The sequence below is a fragment of the Manacus candei genome, unplaced genomic scaffold (genome assembly GCF_025592945.1).
Source record: "Manacus candei isolate 608988 ecotype Guabito, Panama unplaced genomic scaffold, ASM2559294v1 h1tg000071l, whole genome shotgun sequence".
NCBI lineage: Eukaryota > Metazoa > Chordata > Aves > Passeriformes > Pipridae > Manacus > Manacus candei.
In genome coordinates, this window is record NW_026138119.1 from 6,629,347 (window position 1) to 6,652,300 (window position 22,954).

A 22,954-nucleotide genomic window follows, 5' to 3' on the forward strand; every position below is an offset into this window, starting at 1 on the left:
TACATTACAATGGTGGAGAAAGCTTTTTCATTTCTTTAAGAATAAATCAGTCATTAATGAGATTTTCTGAAGGGAGCTCAAAACAAAGTGAGCCAATGGCAAAGGAAACATGAGTGCAGTATCTTGGGTCACATTCTGAATCATGAAATGTTTGATGTGATGGGCACTATTATTAAATGTGGTAGAGACAAGCACACGTTGAGTCATGGATTATAGGAGAAGCTCAGAGTAAGGGAGCTGCAGCCCTGTTTGCCCAGGTACCAGTGAGGGCATATCCAGTGTATATGAATGTACAGGCAGGAAATAGAGTCTGGGAAAGGCTGAGCAGAAATTCAACCTCTGTAAAACAAACTGCAGTGCAGGCACGTAACTTCTGTCACAAAGGGACCTAAAAGTGATGGAAAATCATACAGAATTAATGAAAATCAAACAGTAACTCCCCTCTGTACACCTCACTTGCAGTTCAGGTGTATAAGAGGGGGTGAGAGCAGTGGTAGGTGAAGCTGTGCATGGCAATCACCCAGACCCACCTTCTAATCACAGCCCATTCTCTGCTGCTGGTTCACTGGTGGCTGTGAACAATAGCTAATCACGGCCCATTGTCCCCTCAGCTCAACCCCAGTGTCACATATCTCCTGTAAGAACCCACTTGGGCATGTTAATCATCAGTTTTTGGACAGGGATTATCCAGAGCTCTGCTCTCGTTGGCTGCCTGGGACTCCTGGATGGCTTTTCCCTGCTGCACCAACTCCCAGCAAAGCCACAGCTGGAAGGATCCTCCCCACCAGAGGGAACAGAAACCCAGCTCTTCCAGCCTCACTCATCTTTAAAGTTGAAGACACTGATCTGAGAGATGCAGAACTTTCTCTCTTTCATCATATCTTTGTACTCTGTTTTAATGCAATGATAAGTTTTAAGGCAACCAACATCCAGAGCTCTGTTGGGTCCCTTGACCAGGGTGGGGAAGATAAATGACAGTTTCTAATTTTGGAGTTTGGATTCTTGAGCCACTGTCATGGGCTAGAGAGAGAGAGTGAATGAGGGCATTGATAATTATAGGGGAGTCAGGCAACTGCTGACTCTGGTGTCTGTGAAGTCTCAGAATTAAATGTATTTTACAGCCAAGGAGTTTAGAAGTTAGAAGAAATTACAAAATTTTGGTACTGATTGATTGATGGATCAATAAAGAGGTGTAGATTATGGCTTTCTCTCAGTCATTCATTCTCTAACCTTCAAAGATTTTGAAATGATCCTGAGGATTGTTGGAAGCAAGAGAATATTCAGTGAGGCAACTGGATATTCTTGTGACTTTGCCAATAAGTTATTTATTGTGGAGGTATAAACCTTTTATTTTCATTGCTCACAATCTGAGAAACCTTTAATGAAAGTAAGTTATGTTTTCCACCACTGCTGCTTAGCAATAGTATTTCAGACTTAAATATAGACTTTAATGTATTAGATTGCCTCCTTTCATGGGAATATAAATCTTTCACTGCAATATGGTCCTGGATGTCTTACAGCTATCTTCTCTAACACATTTTCCCTCACACCATGTGTCAAGAGGTTTAATGTTTCATTAACTCCCCCAGCATTACAGTCTATTTAAGTTACAGAGCTGCCTTATGTTTTGTGTACCGTCGGGGAGTTGATTGAAATAATTCACTCCTACACGTTATTTAGAAATGACAGTAATAATGTACATAAAAAAAGAAAAAAAAAAGGAAGTTCATGCTGTACCTTCTCACCCTTATTATTCATGAAAGATTCTGAAAAATCGGGAACACTTCTTCATGATTTTGCTAACCTTTACCTAGCTGGTTGAATTTAGAATTTAATAATTTGTGTATAGTCTGTGACATTTGGAATTAACGAGCAGCTCCTGTCTCCCGTTACGCAGAGAAAGAGCTGGGAGGATTTCACGAGCTCGCTGAGCTTTTGGTACAAATGTAGAACTCAATGAACACGTGAATTTCTAAAAGGAGCAGGGAGCTGGAGCAGGGGGGTGTGTTTGGCAGGGGGGTGTGTTTGGCAGGGGGGTGTGTTTGGCAGGGGGGTGTGTTTGGCAGGGGGGTGTGTTTGGCAGGGGGGTGTGTTTGGCAGGGGGGTGTGTTTGGCAGGGGGGTGTGTTTGGCACTGCTTTGTTCAGGCAGCAGTTACAGACCCTGCTCTGTGCACCATAACCCTGCAGAGTGACACTGCTCTGCCACTGCTTCAGGAGGAGCTTTTAATTAGGATGTAGCTCTGTATGTCTTCAGTAATAATTGCAAGGCTTGTATCAGACATATGGAAGAGTTCACTGGAACTTTTAACAGACTGCGAACTGACTAAATTAAGTCAAAAGATTTATTTTTTTCCTGTTGCTTTTTCTACGTCACTGATCAGTGTTTGTGACCAAAGTTTTCCAAGTGAAATTGCAACCTGTGTATTTTATGTTTAGTGGCTGTTCTTGAAAGGCTGAGGTTCCAGCACATTGATAAGGCTCCTTAATCCAGGCTGCAAGATGTACTTTTTAACATTTTTTTTGCATGAGGTTTTTTTTTTTTTATTAATGGCCTCTGGATCACCCACCTCCATCTGTTTGCCTTTGTGTTACTCAGTCAGCAGAAGCTGTTGCTGTGAGCTCCTCCTCTGCTCATCTAGATGATAAACTTGATATGAATCTCAGTATTTTGCACTTCAGTACAGAGTAGTATTTAATGTATAAATTGCACTAGAACATGGAGACATTTATTAGAATACAGGTGCCTGTAGGTGGCAGCTGAACACGGTACCTGTGTCCTAAGGCAAGGTCACTTCTTCAAAGACTCTGTAGCCTTGGTGGTAGAAGCTGCAGCAGGACCTGCCAGGCACGTTACCTGAACAGGAGTTGATTGAGCAAAACTTGATTACACTTGCAAAATATTATTTAACATGTTTACCAGCATACAGTGAAGTATGAGTGTAAATAATTAAAAGTAAACACCAGTTGTCCTTGCTTTTGTGCTGTTTACTTTGCAGAACACTGAATTTTTCAAATTAACAGTCTTTGCATCGTTAGTGTGAATTAACAAGATTATACTGTAGCTGATTTTTTTTTTTTTTTGCTGCAATTCCTTCCTTAGGAACTGCAGTTGGAGTAATAACAGCTGCTTAAAACTCCTGGGTGTAGGTTTGTTCCTTGTTAATGATCTGTTCACTAATGATTTAGTATCTCTGAAGAGTTCCCTTAGCTGAGATTCCCCCTTAGCTGTGGCACCTCTTCTGTTCCTGCTTTCAGTTTTCAGTCGAAAAAGAAAACTGAGAGAAGCAACAATTCTTAAACAGAGGCAGAATTTGTGCCTGGTATTAATACATCTAAATTTGCTACAGATATTCCAGTTATTTTCTCTTCAGAGATGGCTGATATCTTAGATACCTTTATGCAATAAGTGCAAGCAAATAATCCTTTGAATAGCTGCATTTTTTGCTTCCTGCTGAACTGTGTGGTTGTTTTGGAGTGAAAGAAGTCTGGGGGAATTAGTGGATCCTTACTGAGAATGTACCCTAAGAGTCTGGGTTTATTCTTAAGATAATAACAATATCCTTTCTGTGAGCAAGACTGCAGGTAAACCATTTTCTTTCCTTTGCACAAGTGAAGCAGCAGCTTGTGGTGACCCAGCTGAGTGTGCAGAAAGCTGACTCACAGAGTGTCTGACACGGTCATCCTTTAGTTGTGGCTCAACACAACCCTTTTTTTTTTGTTGTTGTTCAGAAATGGAACAGAATTTGCAGGAACTCCTTGACCCAAAAAAGCCAAATTTATCCAGAACACCAAGAGGACTTGTTCTAAAATGTGTTCTTGGAGCTTGGGTTTGTCTGCTTTCCCTTCCCTCCCTTCCTCTCCTCTGGAATGGCTGCCTGCTGGGTTGTTCCTGGAGTTTTGGAACTTTGGGAGTGAGGATGCTTTGGGTTGGGGTGGGGGGAAGCTTCTTAGACTGTGAGAAAAATGATGAATCACTGTCTAGATGTGTGACTCACTCATGGTAGGTAAACAGTGATACAATACAAACTTAAAAATTACCTTGCAAGTTCAGTATGTTCTTGGTTTAATTTAGGAAAATAAAGAAGCTGAGTATGAGAAGCTGATTCTTGCTTTAAGGAAAGAACAAAATATATATTCTACCCTAGTGAAGACCTTCAAAGAATCAGATAGGTGAGTACTTCTGGTTTGGGGGATAATTAAACTCAAAGGGCAAAAGTCAGAAGTTGGGAGAAAAATGTGCAGCTTAACTGGAGATTTTTTTTACCAGCCAGTTGTTTGTAAACTCACCATAGTCATCTCTGTAAAGGGAAATATTTTTGTAAGTGAGGCTCTATTATGTAAATGACTTAAATGTTTCTGAAAATATTTCTGTTTGGATTGGAATCTGAAATAACCCAGATTTCCACTGAGGTACCAAAGTAAGCAGCTGGATTTTCAGCAGTTACATGTGGTGTGTTGGAATACAGGGGAAAAATCAAATTGCAGTGAACTTCTGGGTGCTGGACAATTTGCCATGGTTTACTTCTAAAATACAGATAATGCTTATCTTAAAAGTGACACTTTGAGAATTTTGATGAGAATATAAACCCATAAGACTTTGGAAAAGGTTAAACAAAACAGCATAATTGAAGATTACATAGTACACTTTCGATGTAAGGCATTGAGAAGTATGGCAGGAGCAAGTGGTTTTTAACCTTTTAAAATCAAAGAACACAACATTTTAGAGAGAAATCCGTGGCCTACTTTGTACCCTGTTATTGCTTGGCAGTTGAGGAGGAGATGTTATGATAAAATAAAGAAAATTCTTAGCCGTAAAGTAAAATAAATTTAAATGTTTTATAAAAAAATTACTATTGCTGTTATAATTACAAACGCCTTAATTAGATATTGAGAGCGTTTGAGAGCCTCCTGACTCTTTCTGCCTGAAGGCAATGGCTTATTCCTGCCAGCCCTGGGGGAATGTGTGTTTGTAGTTTGCAGTTGGTTTATAGCCCACTGCAGTTTGGAAACCATGAAGTGAGTAGATGAGAGCTGTATGTGAGTTAAGCACATTAACAGTTGTGCCAGCTTGTGCTTGGCCACAGCTCAGGAGCTGCTTTAGATACTAGAATTCTGTTAATTAAAAATAGTGACAGAAGTCAGATTATGGGGATTATTTCTTATTTCACATGAGGAGTGTGGCCTGACACTGAGCCGTGTTCTGTGGGTCAGGTGGTTGTCATCACTCCAAGCAGTAACAACAGCAGAGGAAAGTGGCTCTAAAACGAGTTTTTCCTTTCAAATAAGGAAACTTATAACTGGAGGTGTAATCATCAGGGTCCTAGGAATTCTGCAATTAACTTCTGCAGGATCAGGATCGTTGGTTCTGGTTTCTTGATGTGGGGTTCTGGGGTGCACAGAGCAGCGTCACGCAGCGGTTGCACGCGATGCTCGAAGCTGGAGACTGGTCTTGTTTCTCCCCCTCATAGTTTTGGGGGCTGAGATGTGCTCTGAATCTCATCAGGGAAGACTTGAACAGCCAAAGTTCTTGGAAATGGATAAACAAGCCCTGCAGATACACAAATGAGGAAGCTGAATTTAATTGCCATCAGCAGTGACAAGGATTTTAGGCAAACATCTGTTTTCCTGCTGACATATCTTCTTTTAGGCATTATTTATTTTAAGCAACCTGGGTGGTTATATTTCAAAATAAGGTACAGGATGTCAGGACCAAGACATTCCCCATCTCTCCAAGTGGGGAATCAATGCTTTTTCTTATAAAACCTCTAACTCATGAAAAGGAGAAAATGTGCTTACCTAAGGCTCCTAGTAATGTGTTGATTTGTTTTTATTCTTAATTTTTTTGCTGAGCTTTTAAGAGGGGTCTCTCTTCAAAGAAGCTCTTGTCTGAGGCAGAATTGGTTAAAGCAGTAGTTTCTTGTGCAGGAAACCCTGACAACAGCACAGTTGTCAGGAGACAGCCTGAGAGTCTTTTCATACATGCAGCCTTTTAATTAACGTGCTTCTACGATATGCTGTTATTCTCATGCAAGTATGATGTGCTCTATGTTCCTGTACAGTCTCCTGTAAGATGGATTTAAATTTTTTAAAGATCCCTGAATTCTCTGGCATTTAGTGCAGTGGATTGGAAATTCTACAGCAGCTTCATTTATTTTAAAACACTGAGTGAAGTAAACGTGAAAATAAATTAAATACGATGAGTTCAGTCATACCGTGTTACTTATTTTTTTATTAAATCCTATTTATTTCATTTTAGTACAGTTTCAGGTTGTTTTTTTCAGTACTTAAGTCTTTTTGTGGACTGATCAGAACTGTCTTGTTGATGTAGTTGAAGGGTGTGGGGAAGATTTAGAAAGGGACAGCTCCAGGTGCTGAGACTGTGAGACCTGAGGGGCTGATGCTAAAGAGCTTCCCTGGCAAAGCTGCTTAAAGAATTAATTCACCTTGACAAATTTATAAATTGTAAGTTTTGACATTTATGCCCTATTGAGATAATTGAGACAATTTAGACCTCAAAAGGTCTTTTTACAGACTGTGTGGATAAATGAAGAAATAAAACTGTTAGTTATGTCTGGGTCATATTTTCAGTGAAACAGGATTTTTTGATGTTTTTCTTAAGTGGAGCATTAGATTATATAGTGTAGCTCTGTGGCAAGGGAATGAAGTTTCCATGGTCACCACATAATGGAGTACACAAAGCCATCAGCATTATATAATAATGATATTTTTCTGGCATACTCTCCAGAAGTCAGTAATTTTGATTTTTTCCTTCAAAAGAATCGCCCAGAGTTGGCTGCTGGAATAACTCTGTCATGTGGAAGCTGACTTAGAAACAGCACAGCTCAAAACAGCAGGAAGAGGCTGTGTATGTAAACATTTAGTCTCCTCTTCCTATGTAGGGATTTGTTTGGGCTCGTGCATGAAAATGATGTAACTGTGGTGAAACCCAGCAATGGGGAACCTGAAATGGGCTCTTGGTGCAAGCCCAGGTGGATAAAATGTGCTGAGGTTTGAGTTGAATCTCAAAGATTTCTTTCCCCCCCCCCCTTTTCTATCCAGCATAAATAGCTTGCAAGTGGAACTGAACAACATTTTCATGTTGAGAAAACAACTGGAAGAAGATGTTTTAGGCAACCGGAATCTACAGAAGATCTTAGAGGATCAGATAAAGGACATGAAGAACCGCCAAGGTCTGTAGCCATGTGCAGCCCAACCCTCTCCCTGCACCAAAAAATACCCCTGGGTTTTTTTTACAGTCAATTTGCTGTGATGGGGAAGAAATATTTGAGAGTAAAAAAGGTGTGAAAAGGTTTCTTTTGGGCTTTCTACACTGAAGATGATTTGGGGGATTTGTAACAGAACGTCTTGGAGCAATCAGGGCACATACAGAGGGACAGCTTCTCTCTTTCCATGCAGCAGGTGTTGGTAATTCCATGGCAATTCTGCAACAGGGATTATTTCATGCTGCTTAAAGTTTTGTACCCTCAGAATTTATGTTTTTCACAGAAGTCTGTGATTCCTGACTTGGAATCAACCTGTGGCAATGGGATCACCTTCTGACCATGGGATGTAATTACTTCCCAAAGAACTTGTGTCTCAGACAATGGATAACCTCCTCCTAATAGAAGAATTATTTCTAGAGAAAGAAAAGGTAGCCAGAGGTTTTGTTATTTAGTGATTCAGAAAGAGTAGAGCCTTAAACTATAACTTTATCTTCAAGCTTTTTTATTGTACGTCTTGGGAGGTGTTTTTAGGATATTCTTAGATATAGAAAAGAATAATGTCAGTGGGCACTGTTAAATATAGTTTACTGCATATGTACAAGATGTATCTGGTTTATTCCTTAGGGGATATATAAATAACAATAAAGCCTGTTCACTTTCCCCTTTCAACTTGGATTTTCAGTTTTAGCATCACTCCCTTGACAGCTCTGATAAGTGATAAAAGGTAAACTTTGACTGTTTCAGAGTTTCCAGCCTCAAAAGCCCACAGATGATCCACAACCAGGGTGGGCCAAAGGGTCTCGTGGATGCTCCTGTGTTCTCAGGAGCAGTTTTGTTGAGGGTGAGGCTGCTGGGAATGAAGACTCTGAAAAATTAGTGATAATTTGTGAGTTTTGGGTCCTTGCAGCAGCCACAGGGTCAGTGTCAGAGCTGGGAGTAGGATTTGGATGTCTCTTCTTTGTCCTACTTTAGATATGCTTTCTCTCTATTTAAGGAGATCCATTTGTAGAATTAGCTGTCATCTATATTGTAAATAAGCAGGTGTTTATTGAAACATAACAAATAATTCCTGCAGTTATAGAGGAAATGAATAAGTAACTATTTACAATTCAATGGCTGCACTCTTTTGACTCAAAAGCAAAATAAATTCATTAACTTTGTCTAACCTGGCCTTTTGCCTTGAAACCTTGAGTTCATGTTCATAAAAATATAGTTAAAACCGAATAACTATTCATGCCTAACTTATCCTTCCTAAAAATTATTTCTAATTGTAATGCTAAATATGCAAATTATAATTCAGAATTACATTCACAACTCATGCTGATAACCACAGAAAATACAGCCACAGAAAATGCAGCATGTCTGTGTGTCAGAAGCACAAAGAAATATGGGGACAAAATTTTTTTCAATTAAACAGAAAGCTTATTTTGGGAATGAAACATTTTAACTGGCCTCCCAGAGACTTACTGGAAGGTTCTTATTCGAAAAGTCCTGTCTGTGCATTTTGTGCTGTGTTTTCCTGCAAATGGAATTTCTGAAATAATGCCTGTCCTTGATTATTTTGGCAGATGAAACACTATCTTTCTGTGGTGATCAAACATCTTATATGAGTATCTGTTTAGGAGAACAAGATCATTTAAGCCTACAGATAGATCATCTGTCTCTTGAAGAACTTAAGAAAAAGGTATTGATCTTTTTTTATTATTTACTGTTTCTAATGGCTTTATTCTGCTTTGTTTATAGTTTCTGTATCTCTCACAGAAATGTTATTTAGATACAATTGGGTTGTTCTGAAAGGATTTGAAGGAAACATCTCTGTGGTTCTTTGACCCACCTTTTATGAACTATTTAGTCTTTGTTACACCACATGGACTTCAGAATCAGCTGAAAGGTGGGGGGAGTTGCTGCCAAAGTTGTATGCTCTGAGACACTTGGACTCAAGTTTTTGACTCAATTCCATGTTTCAGACATCATGTACATCAACTCCAAAGGAAAGTTTTGACATTAAACATCCCACAATGTGTATTTCATGCACCTTTATAAACATGAAGATATATAGTTTATACAGCACACTCCAGGACTTTCAAACCTTTTGGTAAATAGGGCATGTTATAAAATAAACCAGTGATAAATGAATGTTGTCTCCATTCTACATAAGGAGAACTGAAATTCACAGGGATTAAATGTGCAGACCTCTGCCATATAATAAACCAATATCAGAGGTCAGAAACTTGTTCTCTTACTCCTTGCCCTGTGCAGTGACCTCTGGTCCATGCTCCAGTTTATGACAAGGAATTATTTTGAATGTGGTTGTTTGGGAGTGAATATAAGTGGAGTTTTATATTTCTCAGGGCCAGCTGAATTGTAGGCAGGTGCTCACACTCTGGAGGTGGGTAATCTAAAGGAAGGAATTTTGCCTTACACTGAGCAGGTGTCACTAAAAAAGCCCCAGATTGTGTCCCAGTGCCATTCTGGGGTTACACCACTTTTATCTCTGAGCATATTCCCCTCAATAGGTTCAGGGACCCTCATTAGCAGAAGATGTTTATATATAACTTCTTACTGGAAAAGGGGTTTGTGTGCCTGAAAGCTGACCTGTTTTTCCAAGTATATTAATTGGTCTAATAAAAAGATTTCACCTTTTTCTCCAAATGTTGCCTTCTCGATATACTAAATGTGTTTGTGACTGTAATGTCTGTTCAAGAGCTTTGAACATGAGTGTCCATTCAGATTTTGTGTTTGTGAAGCTGCTCAGAATGGGAGTAATTTATAAATGGGTTTGGAGGCAGAAGAACAGGTTGTTTCTGGATGATGCCATTTCCCTGCAATGCCATTTTTTCTTGCATTAAATGTTTCTTCTCAAATCAGCTGCTGGTGTGAGGTGCCCTCAGGTTTGTTCTTACCACTGAGTTGTGAAACTTAATACCTGAACTTAATAACTGACTGGAAACTACAGTCTTACAAATTAAGGTTCCTTGAATGCCAACTCACAAATACATAACCATGTTTCCACACATAGATTGCCTCAAGGACAGGCACACAAACCCAGCCTCTCCCACTTTGCAGTTTGGATTTAGCTGGACATTTATATATCATCATGTGTTTTCCTACTAGTTTGGATGTTAAAAGTTCTACTTGTTCTTCCTTTGATTATTTAGGTGTCTGATCTGCTCCTGATGGTTAAGGAACTGCAGTCAATTAATCAAGAACTTAAGGAAAGGCAGTCTGGATGTTGTACAACAGATTCTCAAGGGAAGGAAACACTGAAAATATTAAACCACAGAGAGGTAGGTTTTCTGTTTTAGAGTACTGAGTCTGACTCTCTCATCTAATGTACCTTGTGGAGTCATTTACATCAGTTCAGAAGGAGTGTAAAGCCCTCAGGGCTGAAGTTGCTAATTCCTTATAATAACTTTTTAAATTAATGATGTAAACAACTTTAACGTGTTAGCACAACAGAGAATCAGCTCAATGCAAATGTTCAGTGATGTGTCAAGTTGATTTTAAGGAAGCAACATACTCATTTAAATATTAATTGGGTCTGTGATCTATTTGTTTTGTCAATTGAAAGGGAAGGAAATAGTTAATTTTACAAAGAAAGCAGTATCTTATATAACATTTTAGTTATTCTTGAAAATCTCTTTGCTGTTGCAGAGTCATTCTCATGCTGGGTCTAATTCTCTGAGCTTGGTTTAGGTTTCCTTTGCATCTACAAAACAAAAGGGTCCAATGTAGCCAAAAAAGAGAGAATAACACTTCAGATCACCTAAATGTGTGGCTGTTTCTTCATATAGAGCAGAAAATTACATGAAGAAGGGGCCCCCAGCACTGTGGAAATAATCCTTGCTGGTATTTCCTTCTTTTTCCTGAGGCTGAGACTGTTTTTAGCTGTGGGAAAGAAGAGGTTCCACTGAGAAACATTTTGGGAGCTGGGTCCCCACGTGTGTTACTGTGTGTGAGTGGTGAAGGGTGTTCAGGAGGCTCTGAGAGATCCTACTGACCCTTCCAGGTTGTTGGAAAATATTTCTGGAAGTGTGGCTGGTAGTGCTTGTCTTTATATTCCTTTGTGGTTTTTGCTTTCAGTCCCGTTGTTGTTTGCAGAACATATTGAATAGGAAGGAAAAAAATGTGGAAGGAATAATGATGGTGCTGGTATTTTGTGCCTTGAATTTCTGAATTAAAAGAACAAGGACAGGAACAGTTTGAATTTCTTATGTGTAGGGACTGGCTGATTCCAGAACTGGGACTGTGGTATTGGTGATTTTTCTGCAGGACTCAGGAAAAAGGCTCATGTCTTTTCCTGGATGTGCTGTTGAACAATCATCAAAAGTCACCAAATATTCTTGCTTTTTCAATTTTTAAGGCTTACTCATGCTACCTTTAATTGAAATACATTTTAAATGAGAAACAGACCTTTAGGGGTGCCGTGGTTTTATTGAAATAATGAATTTATGTGTCACTAACAGGTCTGGGCACAGAGCTTGTGGGGTGATCCCTTTCTGAGTGCCTGCACTTCCCATAATTAATATTTTTTGCATTTTGCCTTATCATCCTGCAGAGGGTGCTGCACCCCCAAGGATGCTGCAGTTAATTCCAAAGGAATTCCAGTCCTGTGCTGGGATTATCATGACAGGACACTGTGCTCTCCTGCTTGTCTCCACATGACAAGGACACACAGACCTACTCTCTGAAAACTCCCTACACGAAATTAGATGTAGAATGATGAGGAGTGAAGCTTGTAAAATATAAATAAATCCCACAATTGTGGTAAAGGAAATAAGAGAATTAAATATGGATTTTAACCTGTGCCAGAATGACAGTAGTACTCTGGAGCTCAAAAGTGAAAGGATCTTTAGTTAAAAGTTTTTAGTTTAAAAGTTCTTATCATTTATCATTTATACCATTTGTCATTTTATCAGGCCTGGCAATAAATGGCAACCTGGATTTTGGGTTATGGATCGTGACAACAGTGTGTTTTATATATTAATAAGCACTGTCAAAAAACCCTATGTTCTATTTTTTGTGTGGGTTTTGAGCTAAAATTTGTTGGCAGGTGGTGCTGGGATAACACTAACATGTGTTATAAGAGGAATTTGGACAGACACAGGAAGATGTACCTTTCTCAGGTTCTTAAAATGTTCCTATTTTGCTTTTCCTTCCCTGAGCTGGAGCACAAATCAGATGAATCTGCATGTTGGTGCCTCTGCAGGGTCTCTGATAGCCCCTAGTCCTCTCTTTCTTGCCTTCCTGTTCATGCTGGGAGGGAGAAAAAGGAGAGGAAGAGGTTGTTTTTGTACTGTCCTCTGAACATCTGCTTTCTTGGAGAGAAGCAGCCTCAGTGATTTCAACCTTCAGGGCTCTGGGGATCTTTGCAAACCAAGCATATCAGGGGTTCATTTAAAAAAAAACATTCTCAAGGTTTTCAGTCTCCAAGGAAATACTTTAAAACAGGCAGCTTAGTCTTGGTAGGTTTATTTTTCTGGCCTTGAGACACTTACTTTCTTTTAATATTTTGTTGCACATTAGGTTATATTCCTTGGAGAACAGAAAATTTGTCTTCAGCCTCTCAGAGAGAGGACCATAGGAGCAGGCTCAACCTGCAGTGATTCCTTGTAATAGTGTATTTATAACCTGTTGGTCTTATGCAGTAGTTTCAGGGTAAGAATCCTCACTTATAAAACCAAATACTGGCCTTGGAAGAGCAGGTACTAAAAACTGTTGAGTTATAAAAGGTGGTTGCATTGGATGGATAAGTTACATGTGCAAACTACTTCATTTTTAATACACAAATGCAGGGTTTGTCCTTAATCTACACATGGAAGATTAAATCTAAACAGTTTTTTTTTTATATAATAGCTAACATTATTAGACTTTTGTCATCCCATGATGACAACAAAAAGATTTTTTTATAATGCATGCCCTTGCTATACACCACAGTCCCATCTGTGTCCTCCTCCAGTTTTCAAGTTGTCTTTCTTCTGTGTTGTCCTAGAAAACCAAATCTGAGTGAAAATACCAAAATAATCCAAACATGACTTGGAAGTTAAGTTTTCTGCATAGAATTCTAATTGTAAAAGGCAAATGTATTAATACACTGCACCATCCGGTTTCTGCCTTTTAAAATTCGTACTAAAAACCATTAGAGTGGCTTCTACTGCAAGGGATTGGGAGCTAAAAAGGTTTTTCTCATTAATTTCATATATATATATATATATATATATATATATATATATATATATATATACATACATTCAATGTGTGCTCAATTAAAAAATCAGACCCCACACATACATTCAATTCCCAGTGTTCTTAGGAAGCAGAAATAACTCTGCTCATAGAATCCTTTTTGCCTGCAATGGGACTGACTCATGAGACAGGACTTTCCAGCCTGTGATCCTGGGGAAGCAGGTTTCTCTCTCGCTGAGTTTCAGCACCAAGCTATAAATACCACATCCAGGACCCCGAGACACCAGTTCCTTTCCCTCCAGTCTCTCACCTGAATCTGTTTCTTGGATGCTGGAGAAGAGCCTAAACTGTGTAGCAAATGAATATAAATTCTGGAAATTGGAAAATAGAATAGGCATAACGAGAATACGACTGAGGAGACAGAGCTCCTTTTCCACAAGGACTTGACTGGTTTTATATGTTTTATAAATTCTGAGGAGAAAGGGTTAAATAAAAATAAAGGAATGTATAAGATGAAGTTTCACTGTATTTGCTGAGAGTCATTCCTGGGGTTTGTACTAATTTTCTTTGTTCTTGTCGAAGAAATCTAATTCAGTGTTTGTTACTTTGTATTACAGGCTTTTTTTATTTTTCTTTTAAGACATGTCACTGACTTATTTATGCATGTTTCATATCACAGTATTTTTTTTTTTGTGCTACATTTTCACATCATTCCATACTTTGTGTAGTGTCTTGAAACAACAGAGGAGCCTGTAATGCAGACTGAAGATGGTGACAATGACAGGAAGATGCAGAACAGTCAGTTTTGTGAGAGGGTCAGTCAGGTAGGACTCTCCTCAGGGTACACTGGGTTACAGTGCCCTCTTCTCTGCATGCCTTTAAAATCTCTTATTTTCTTAGAACACAAAGTCTTTTGTGACCAAAGCATGCTTTTCTTGTTATCTGAGTTTGCTTTCAACTGATTGTTATCCTTAAGAGTTTGTGGAAGCTTTTTCCTGTATTTTTCTGCTGGCTTTACAGTCAAAATAGGTTTCATTGTGGACCTTGTGTTCTCTTGTTGGAGTACTTATAGTCATCCTGAAAGGGGATGACAGAGAGTCCCTTCAAATCATGTTTCTTTACCTAAACACACACTGATCTTCTCCCTCCATTGCACCCAGGCCTATAGTACAAATTGTGTGAGATTCATTTGCTGCTGTGATAGAGGAAAAAATACTGTAGATCTTTCTTCAGGTTTGAAGTACTTGATGTTCTTGGTAACTGGTAGACTGCATTTTTATACACACAGGAATCTACTGTCCTCTTATTCTAATATAAAGCATCACAGAATCACAAAATAATTCAGATCGCAGGGACCTTAGAGGATCATCAAGTGCAATTAAAATTGAACCTTTCGGGTTTAAAAACTGTAACATGCTAAAATATGACACAAAATGGGGCATTTTGTATAGTAATGTTGAAGAATAATGATGCAATTTGTAATTTCTGTGTTTGTTTACCAGGTATGCCTTCAAGTATCTTTGGATTTTCCTTGTGAGGTGGATAAACAGGTTAGTGATGTATTGATAAGATTCTCTTGGCTCTTTAACATCCTCATCTCTCTCTGCTGGTGGAAATTGTACCCACACACATGGGCCTGAATTCTCATGTGATTGACACTGACTTTGATTGTTTTAATTGGGGGCTGAATGACTGCAGAGATCCCAGGCAGAAATTTCCTAGGACACACCTACAGTGTTTTCTGCAAGGAGTTGGCAGCTTGTAAATGCTTGATGTTGTTTCCTGTCCCAGCCATCACTTGCATCTGGAGATCCCAGGACAGAATTTGTACTGTAAATACAGATGACTCCAAGTTGAACTAATAAAATGTTAGCTGCAGTTTGCAGGCAACATTCCAGAAGTTTCGTACCTCTTCACAGATAAAGACCTTCAGGGAAATCTTCTTACTCCTTCCTAAACAACTGATCCCTATGAATTAATCATATGAAATAGATGTTAATTGGTTTTCCTATTAATAAATAGTCAGCGAAATGTCTGTGGATGCTTCTTAATGCAGATAAAGAGCATCAGGAATTACCAAACCTGATTACAAAAAAGATTACAGCCCTGAATTTAATAGAACATTACATACCTGTGTAATAAGACAATGTTTGCAATTTTTTAGCAGATAACTCCATCGGGCTATTCAGAGAGTTTCTGCAAAGACAGACATTATAGGAGTCCAATTAAGCCTCAATTTGAGCATGATACAGCTGACAAACACTTGGGCAGAATGGGAATGAGTGAATATGAAACAGAAGAGAGCTTGCTCACATCTCTTTTAAGAGAAAATAGAACATCTGTGCTGGAATCTACGTAAGTATGAGGGATATGCACTGCTTTTGACAGTATTTCTATTTGAAAAGAGAATAAAGTAATTTTGCTAAAGTGAATTTGGATAATGGCACTGTCTAATTTACCTGAGAGATTGGCAAGACACCTTCAGAGCCATTTTAGTCTATCATGCAATTAAGTAATTAGGAAACACACTATCAGCAGAAATCCTTAAGAAAAACCCATTGCAAGAAAGAAACTCTCCAAAGTTACTGGTACCTGGAGCTTTGCTGCAGGGACTGATTGCTTCTAGGATGGGGTCTAGCAGAGTTAAAGGACTCAGTTCATAATAGGTGGTATTTTTCTTTAAAAATCCAAAATATCTGAGAGCACAGGTGGTGTGGTGGAGGGGACAACACTTTACTGCTGTAAAAATTATGTATATGGGGATCTGAGGGCAGAGGAATTGGAGTTACAATGATTTTTACAGGGATAATTTTGAAGGGATGGTACTCTATGCATTTCACCTGAACTGCCTGGGCAGAGGTTTGCTCTCTGTCAGTGGTTCAGGGGGTTTTGGGGCCCGTGTCCTGCAGTTGAATAGGAGATTATTCCAGTACAACCACTTGTAGGACTGTGCTGAGATGAACCATTCTGTGTGTATTTGGATCACTTTCAATGCAGGAGGAGACACTCGTGTACCAAAATCTGTACAAGCCCTGGTGTAATCAGTGGTTTTGAAGTGTCTGTGTGTGTTGATTTGATCAATTCCCAGCTAAAATGCTCATTTCCATAGGAACTGGCCGATACCAAGCAAGAAATGCCTGTACAGGAAAACCACACTCCCTGACTAGTTTCCCCAATTTCATGCTTACACCACTTATCTCCTGGTTGAGAACTGAATTAGAGTCTTGGTGGAGATGATTCTCATTTTCCTTTCCTGGTTTTCTCCACTGTAATCACTATGTCCAGGATTATGTGTCTTTTCCAATGCCTTTCAGTGCTGTTCCTTCACTGGGTGTAGTGATTTTTGGAGGGTGATGGGAATGACCTTCCCCATAAACTCTGCTGAGCAATGCTGGGAGCAGAATATCACACAAGTCAAATCCTGGTTTCTGTGTTCACCACCCTGCACTTGGCTTTACTCCAGCAATTCTCTATTTTTACATTACTATTTAAAACTCTCCCAACAGGCATACATGGTCTTAGTTGTCACAGCAGTAGTTAGTGGTGAATGAGGAGGTACTACTCCCTTAGAAGATGAACAGAAAACATTGTTTATTTGTTAACTTTACTTAAAAGTCTGCTAATGAGCGATTCCAGCACCATCATCTTTGCCACTCTAGCGTGTAATTTTTTCTATGTTCCAGTATAAATGACCAGATTGACGGGTGATGAGCCTGTACTTTGCATAACTGAATTCTCACTAATGACATCAGATGCCAGAGAAAGCCATAAAAAGCCTAGTTAGCTTCTACCATTTCAAATGCTAAACTATATAAATGCAGTTGTTTAAAATGCTGGTTTATGTGTTTAATGGCACAAACAGCTCTCTATTGGACACACAAAATTGTCTGTGGAATTTGAGAGCTTGCTTGTGCTTGAAATGCCTCTTATTTGGCTTCAGTTTCTCTTAAACATCACTTTCCAAACTGTTGTCCATGAACCACTAGTTATCCATGGGGCAGTTTGGTGGTCTGCAGTGAGCTGGTTTTGCAGGCTTTTGGCTGCTTTCTCCGTTTCCATCTTCCCTGTTACATTAAAAATACATGAAGGGATAGATTTTTAGAAAAACTCAGCATCAAGGCCAGGAGTTGGACTTTGATGGTCCTTGTGGGTCCCTTCCAATTCAGGATATTCTGTGATTCCGTGATCTAAAGTCTCCCGTGGTTTTGGTATAAATTAATTTTTAAGGTAGAGAGTAAACTTTTTTGAAAATCTATTCATATTTCATATATTTCTTTGTTACATAAGCAATCAGTTTAGTTACCAGAGGTTTAGTGTCAGTTCATAAATTGAGAGAGGGACAGTAGAGCATATATGGTTATAAATAGGAGAAAAGCACTGATGAGATAATTTATGATAGAATTTGAGTTGTGAAAGGGTTTCAAAAACTCTGTTTGTTCGTAATTCATTAGTGAGTAAAACAGAATCTCCTGGGAATTTCAGATGTGTCACGACACAGCAGAAGAGTTTCTTAGAAGGTATTTTTGTTTGCTTAAATAAAAATCTAAATTCATGGCTTTTCTCTCCTCTTTCCCGAGTGCAGCAGACAAGAACAAATGAAAATTGTAAATGAACTGTTAGATCATCTGAACATGACTGAGGAAGAATGTTCAAGTGAAGATATAGAGAAAAAGGATGAAAAAGATCTTAAGCAAATGATTATTCAACTAAGAGCTGAACTCAAACGTTTCAAGCAGGTCACTAAATTCTTAAAGCAGCAAGTAAAATTGAAATCAACTTTTGATGGGAAAGAGAAGCTTTATCCAGATGCAGTGCCACAGATTAATAAGGATATTCAGTTGTTGAAAGTGGAATTGAAAGATGCAGCTACACAAACAATGACTTTAAAGAGTAATGTCATGAGATTCAAACATGAAGGCAAAAAAGGAGCCTCAGAAGAAAAGTCAAACTATTCAAGATTAAATGCAGAAAGAGAACATCAGCAAGGAAATGTGTATAAGAAGGGTGAACAGCATGAAAGACTTTTTTTTACAAGAACAAATGAAGTAAGTTTATTCTCGTTCTGGTACTTAGGGAATAGATATATAAAAGGGAAAAAATATGTTTCATTTCTAATATTAAATCTTGCTTTTGTGTAATGTTTAATATTAGGAAAAGAGATGTAAGCCAAATATATTTTAGATAATTGTTCTTAATGTTCAGAGCTTTTCATCACATACTTCAGCCTGCTTTAGAACGTTAATTAACTGAATTTCAATCCTCACTGGGACCAGATACTAGTAAATATTACAGCTTTTGGAAAAAGAGTTTATAGCTTAATGGCCTGATTCTGCACTGCCTTGTGTTCCTGCAGAGATGGTCACAGCCTGCAGAGCCTGAGCAGAGTGAATTCATTGATTGAGTCGAAATGGCAAATGTGTTCTAGAAAATTCCTTGCACCATGTCTGAGAGCAGGCTGGTGAGGAGTCAGGGGTAGACTTCCACGAACTCCAATCTCAATTTTAGCCTTCAGTTAACATCTAATAATTGTATCTTGCTTTTAGAGAAGTGTGGCCAGTGGGGCACTGTGAAACTGGGGGGCAGTTTGTCGTGTTGGTTTGGAACCTGAGAGCACAGAATCTGTTCTGTCAGCACAGACAGAACTTGAGTTTTCGAGCCTTCTGTCTGCAGGCAGCCTGTGATCCCAAACAAAGAGGTGGGAAAACAGTGTCTGCTAAAGAGTTCCTGTGTATTGTTTCAGCAGCAGTGATAGAAGTGAAGTTGAAAACTCTTTGAAGATCTTGGCTCCTGCGGCGCAGACAAAGGAGAGCGTTGCTTTTGATTTTGTGCACTTCTAATGGGGAATGTTGTAGCACCTTCTGCAAAGAGTGGTTCCCATGACTTTAGTGATCAAGAGATTTATGTGAGGCAGCAATTAGGAACTGTTCATTTTTATTCTGGCTTGTTCCTTTTGGATTCATTTTTCTGAAGCTGTGGCTGCCCCATCCCTGGGAGTGTTCAAGGCCGGGTTGGATGGAGCTTGGAGCAACCTGGGCTAGTGGAAGGTGTCCCTGCCCATGGCAGGGGTTGGAATGATGTGAGCTTTAAGGTCCCTTCCAACCCAAACCATCCTGTGATTGTTTCTGCACTTCTCTTTTTTCCAGGTTCCTGTTTTCCCTGAGTTTCAATATACTCTTCTGATTCCTCTCTAGTTTAATCAGCTGCAACCTCAATGCAATCCCTGAATCAGTTGCTTTAAAAGCTTTCTTGTTTGGACTAATGCAGTGTATCTTTAGCTCTGGAATGGCTTTTATAAATTACCCAGCTGAACTGGCCTTTGGGTAATCTGGGTGACATATGTGTCTGTGCCACAGCCCTGAGACAGCTGGGAATGGTTTGTTGTTATTAATGCAGTTTAGTTAACTGGAAGTTCTGGATTTATATTTCAGCCTGTGGATGATATTGTATTCATGTATGTACAAAAGGGATTGAGTATGGCATTAGGAAAATGGAACTTGCATTTTATTATTTTGAATTGTGTAAAGACTATAATTGCCAAGAAGTGAATGAGAAAAGGTATTTCAGAATACATTGGGTGGTGAAAGAAATTAGGGGACTCAGGACACTGGTAGAGCAAATGAACAGCAAAAAAATAAACTCAATCTATCTGAACATGCCATTATTGATTTTTATTATTATTATTGCACACAATTCCATAACTCTCATCAACACATAGCATGCTTTTATCTTTTTGGAGATAGCACTATTTTATGCTCTGTGGTTTAAACAAGGAACATTTGTTTTGTGCAGACTTTCCAAAAGGCGAGAGGCTAAAATGTGGTGACTTAAGAAATTTAACTTCCCCCAATTCCAGTGACAGAATGTCTGTTACAGTAGGAACTGGGAATGCTGCAGAAACAATTTATAGACTATATGGGTGAAGGAGCTGGTTTTGTTCATGAAGAATTTCTCTGTGGCAGGATAAATGTCCCCTGTGGCTGATGCAAAGCTGTGTTGATTTTCTCAGGGTTATGGAAATAGGGGTTGTTAGGTGGAAACAAAAGGAAGAAAGGAAAGTAAGCTCAGAATTTTTTAAAAATGAGGAAGATCCTCAACTAAAAAAAAAGTGTTTTAAGGGGAACAGGTTTTAAAGTTAACTTAAAGGTGTTAAGTTGCTGGGCTGGCAGACATTTATGATATAAATGACAGTAGGAAGTAGCAGTTAGAGAGGTCAGTTTGGGTGAGAAACTATTTTCCTAAGGCATCCATAAATAACAAACTAACAGTTCTGCTGGTTACAAACCTTTGCTGGTCACTGCTGGATTTGCTGTGTTGGTTCCTGAGCTGGAAGCCAGTCACTGGGAGGCTGTGGATGCATGAGCAGCTGGTACTTACAGAAAATTGTACCAGTGGAATGGGTTTTCTGCCTCTCTGTTTATTTTTCATGTAGCCAAGGGCATTGCAAACTTATTGTCAAAACTAAAGTGACAGCTGACTGATCTTACAGGAAAAATTTTATTTTTCTACAAAATGTTTCCTTGTAGTTCCTATGCTCTGACTGTTACATGTGAGCTACAACTCCCCATTTTATTCCACACAGGCTGGCTCTTCTTCCCTGCCCAAGAAATCCCGTCTGCCCGTGCTCTTAAAATCCTCCAGACCCTTAGGAAATGTGCCTTTGAACTCCTGGATGCAGAAATCGGGGTCAGAACCACAGTGTTGTACCAGGACACCCTGGGAAGGTCTGAAAGCTTGTGAAGCACAAACCAAACCACTGCAGGCACAAACTAATGGAGACTCATTGGATGAGTCTGGAGCTGAAAACCTTGGAGAAGAGCCTGCCCAGGGAAGCACATCAGGGAGAGGTAAATAATGAACAGACGTGGTGATTGTGCTGCTTGGAATAGTGGCTTAAACCCAGATCGTCTTTATATATCTATAGTGCTGAAAACAGTGTACAGATCTTGAAAAACACCTTTTTTTTTCCTCTTTGCCACTAAAATGTAAACCAGCTTTTTATGGAATAGGAAGTGCTGTGTACACATGGCACAAAATCCATAATAAATGACAGATGCACAGAGTGCCACACGTGCACATGTATATGTCAGTGTTTAGGTAAATAAAAAATTTCCTTTATAGGATGCCAAGTTTAATGAAAACTGTCAGTAATGGAGACAGGAGAGTAAAAAATACTTTATTTGTTTATGCTGCATAATTAAGTTTTTTCAATATTCCACGGATCAATCAAGTAATCTGTGTCTGTTTCCAGTGTGGTGGGTTAATCTAAACTCAGTTGTTGACAAAGTGTCAGGATCAGCAAACTATGACAAATTGTAAGACAGAGAGCAATGGGTATTACAGAAAGATTTGGAGTGGTAAAAAAACAAAAATGCACTTAGCAGTTAGAATAAAAACTGAGTGGAGATCTGAAGGATAGGGGAGGGAGTGTCAGTGTGAGAAATAAGTTTCAATCAAGTGGTGAGTGAACCACTGTCAAACACGGAGTTTGCAGAGACTTTTTTGTTGATAAAGTTGTTGTGGAAAGGGACAGATATGGTACAATTTGTTGTAAATACTTAAGGTGATGGGACTGGAGCAATTAATTCTGGTAGGTGCAAAGCCCATGGAGAATGCTGAGAAGGGCAGTACTTTTAAACTGAATGCTGAGATGAATCAGAAGCTGCACTCCTGTGGTTTCCTTTCCACACTGATTTCTTTCCCCTGGGTAACACTTGTACTGCACACTTGGTAATTCCAAGGCTTGCTGCAATGGGAGATTGCAGAAGATTAGTTTATGATCAGTGCTCATGCTGGAGAAACTTGGAAGCCTTTTCTCTAAACTTAACATAAAACATTGAAAAATGCACTACAAATTGATGAACTGTAACATCACAAAGGGGACTTGCAAATGTTTATCTTCATTTGTTAGTAGGAGCCTTTGCAAGTCGTTCTCAGTAGTTATCCTTATAATTAGTTCAAGTATTTTAAAAATATGTGCAAGCACTGTTACACATGACCAATATTTTCCTGTTCCAAATTGTCAGAGAACCGGGTTGGGATTTGTGAGGTGGGTTTGTTTTTGCTTTTTGTTTTGTGCTTTGGTTGGTTGCTTTTTGGTTTTGTTTCTTTTAACTGTCCCCATTTAATTTTTTTCAGTCACTTACTGAATTGTGTTTTACTTTCCCCCACTGTTCTCCAGTTGACTCATTGCTCAAAGTGGATAATAGTGAAACCCAGGTGGAGTTGGAAGGTGTTGATCCAGGTGCAGAGGACAAGAATGAGTATGTGATGGACAAAAATCAGCAAAACTATCAAGGTAAGGAATTTATATGGTATAGTATTAGAAAAAAGGAAACTTTAAAATTCTAGTTTTTTCTGAGTTGTATAAAATCATAAATTGCTGCAGGTAATCATCTCCCTTGCCATTATTTGTGGGTTTTAAATCTCATTTTCTTAGCTAGTATGGATTAATTGCTCCAAGGATCCAAGCTGGTCTTTCAGAGTTGTGCTTTCAGAAGGGCCACAGGGATTTATGAGTCTGGTTTCCAGTAAAAGTAATGAGTTA

At 39.0% G+C, this 22,954-nt stretch overlaps 1 protein-coding gene across 6 annotated transcripts in view; it reads left to right on the forward strand.

Moving 5' to 3' along the window:
* CDK5RAP2 (CDK5 regulatory subunit associated protein 2) overlaps nt 1-22,954 on the forward strand; it is a 72,435-nt gene that overhangs the window by 22,906 nt on the left and 26,575 nt on the right. For 4 of the 6 annotated variants that reach the window (XM_051807864.1, XM_051807863.1, XM_051807861.1 and 1 more), the window contains exons 15-24: nt 4,074-4,171; nt 7,061-7,191; nt 8,793-8,908; nt 10,383-10,511; nt 14,139-14,234; nt 14,913-14,960; nt 15,575-15,765; nt 17,993-18,455; nt 20,990-21,254; nt 22,589-22,705. In XM_051807864.1, coding sequence (XP_051663824.1) covers nt 4,074-4,171; nt 7,061-7,191; nt 8,793-8,908; nt 10,383-10,511; nt 14,139-14,234; nt 14,913-14,960; nt 15,575-15,765; nt 17,993-18,455; nt 20,990-21,254; nt 22,589-22,705 — 1,654 coding nt within the window. The remainder of the gene's footprint in view (nt 1-4,073; nt 4,172-7,060; nt 7,192-8,792; nt 8,909-10,382; nt 10,512-14,138; nt 14,235-14,912; nt 14,961-15,574; nt 15,766-17,992; nt 18,456-20,989; nt 21,255-22,588; nt 22,706-22,954) is intronic. The other 2 variants (XM_051807865.1, XM_051807860.1) reach the window with 1 other exon arrangement.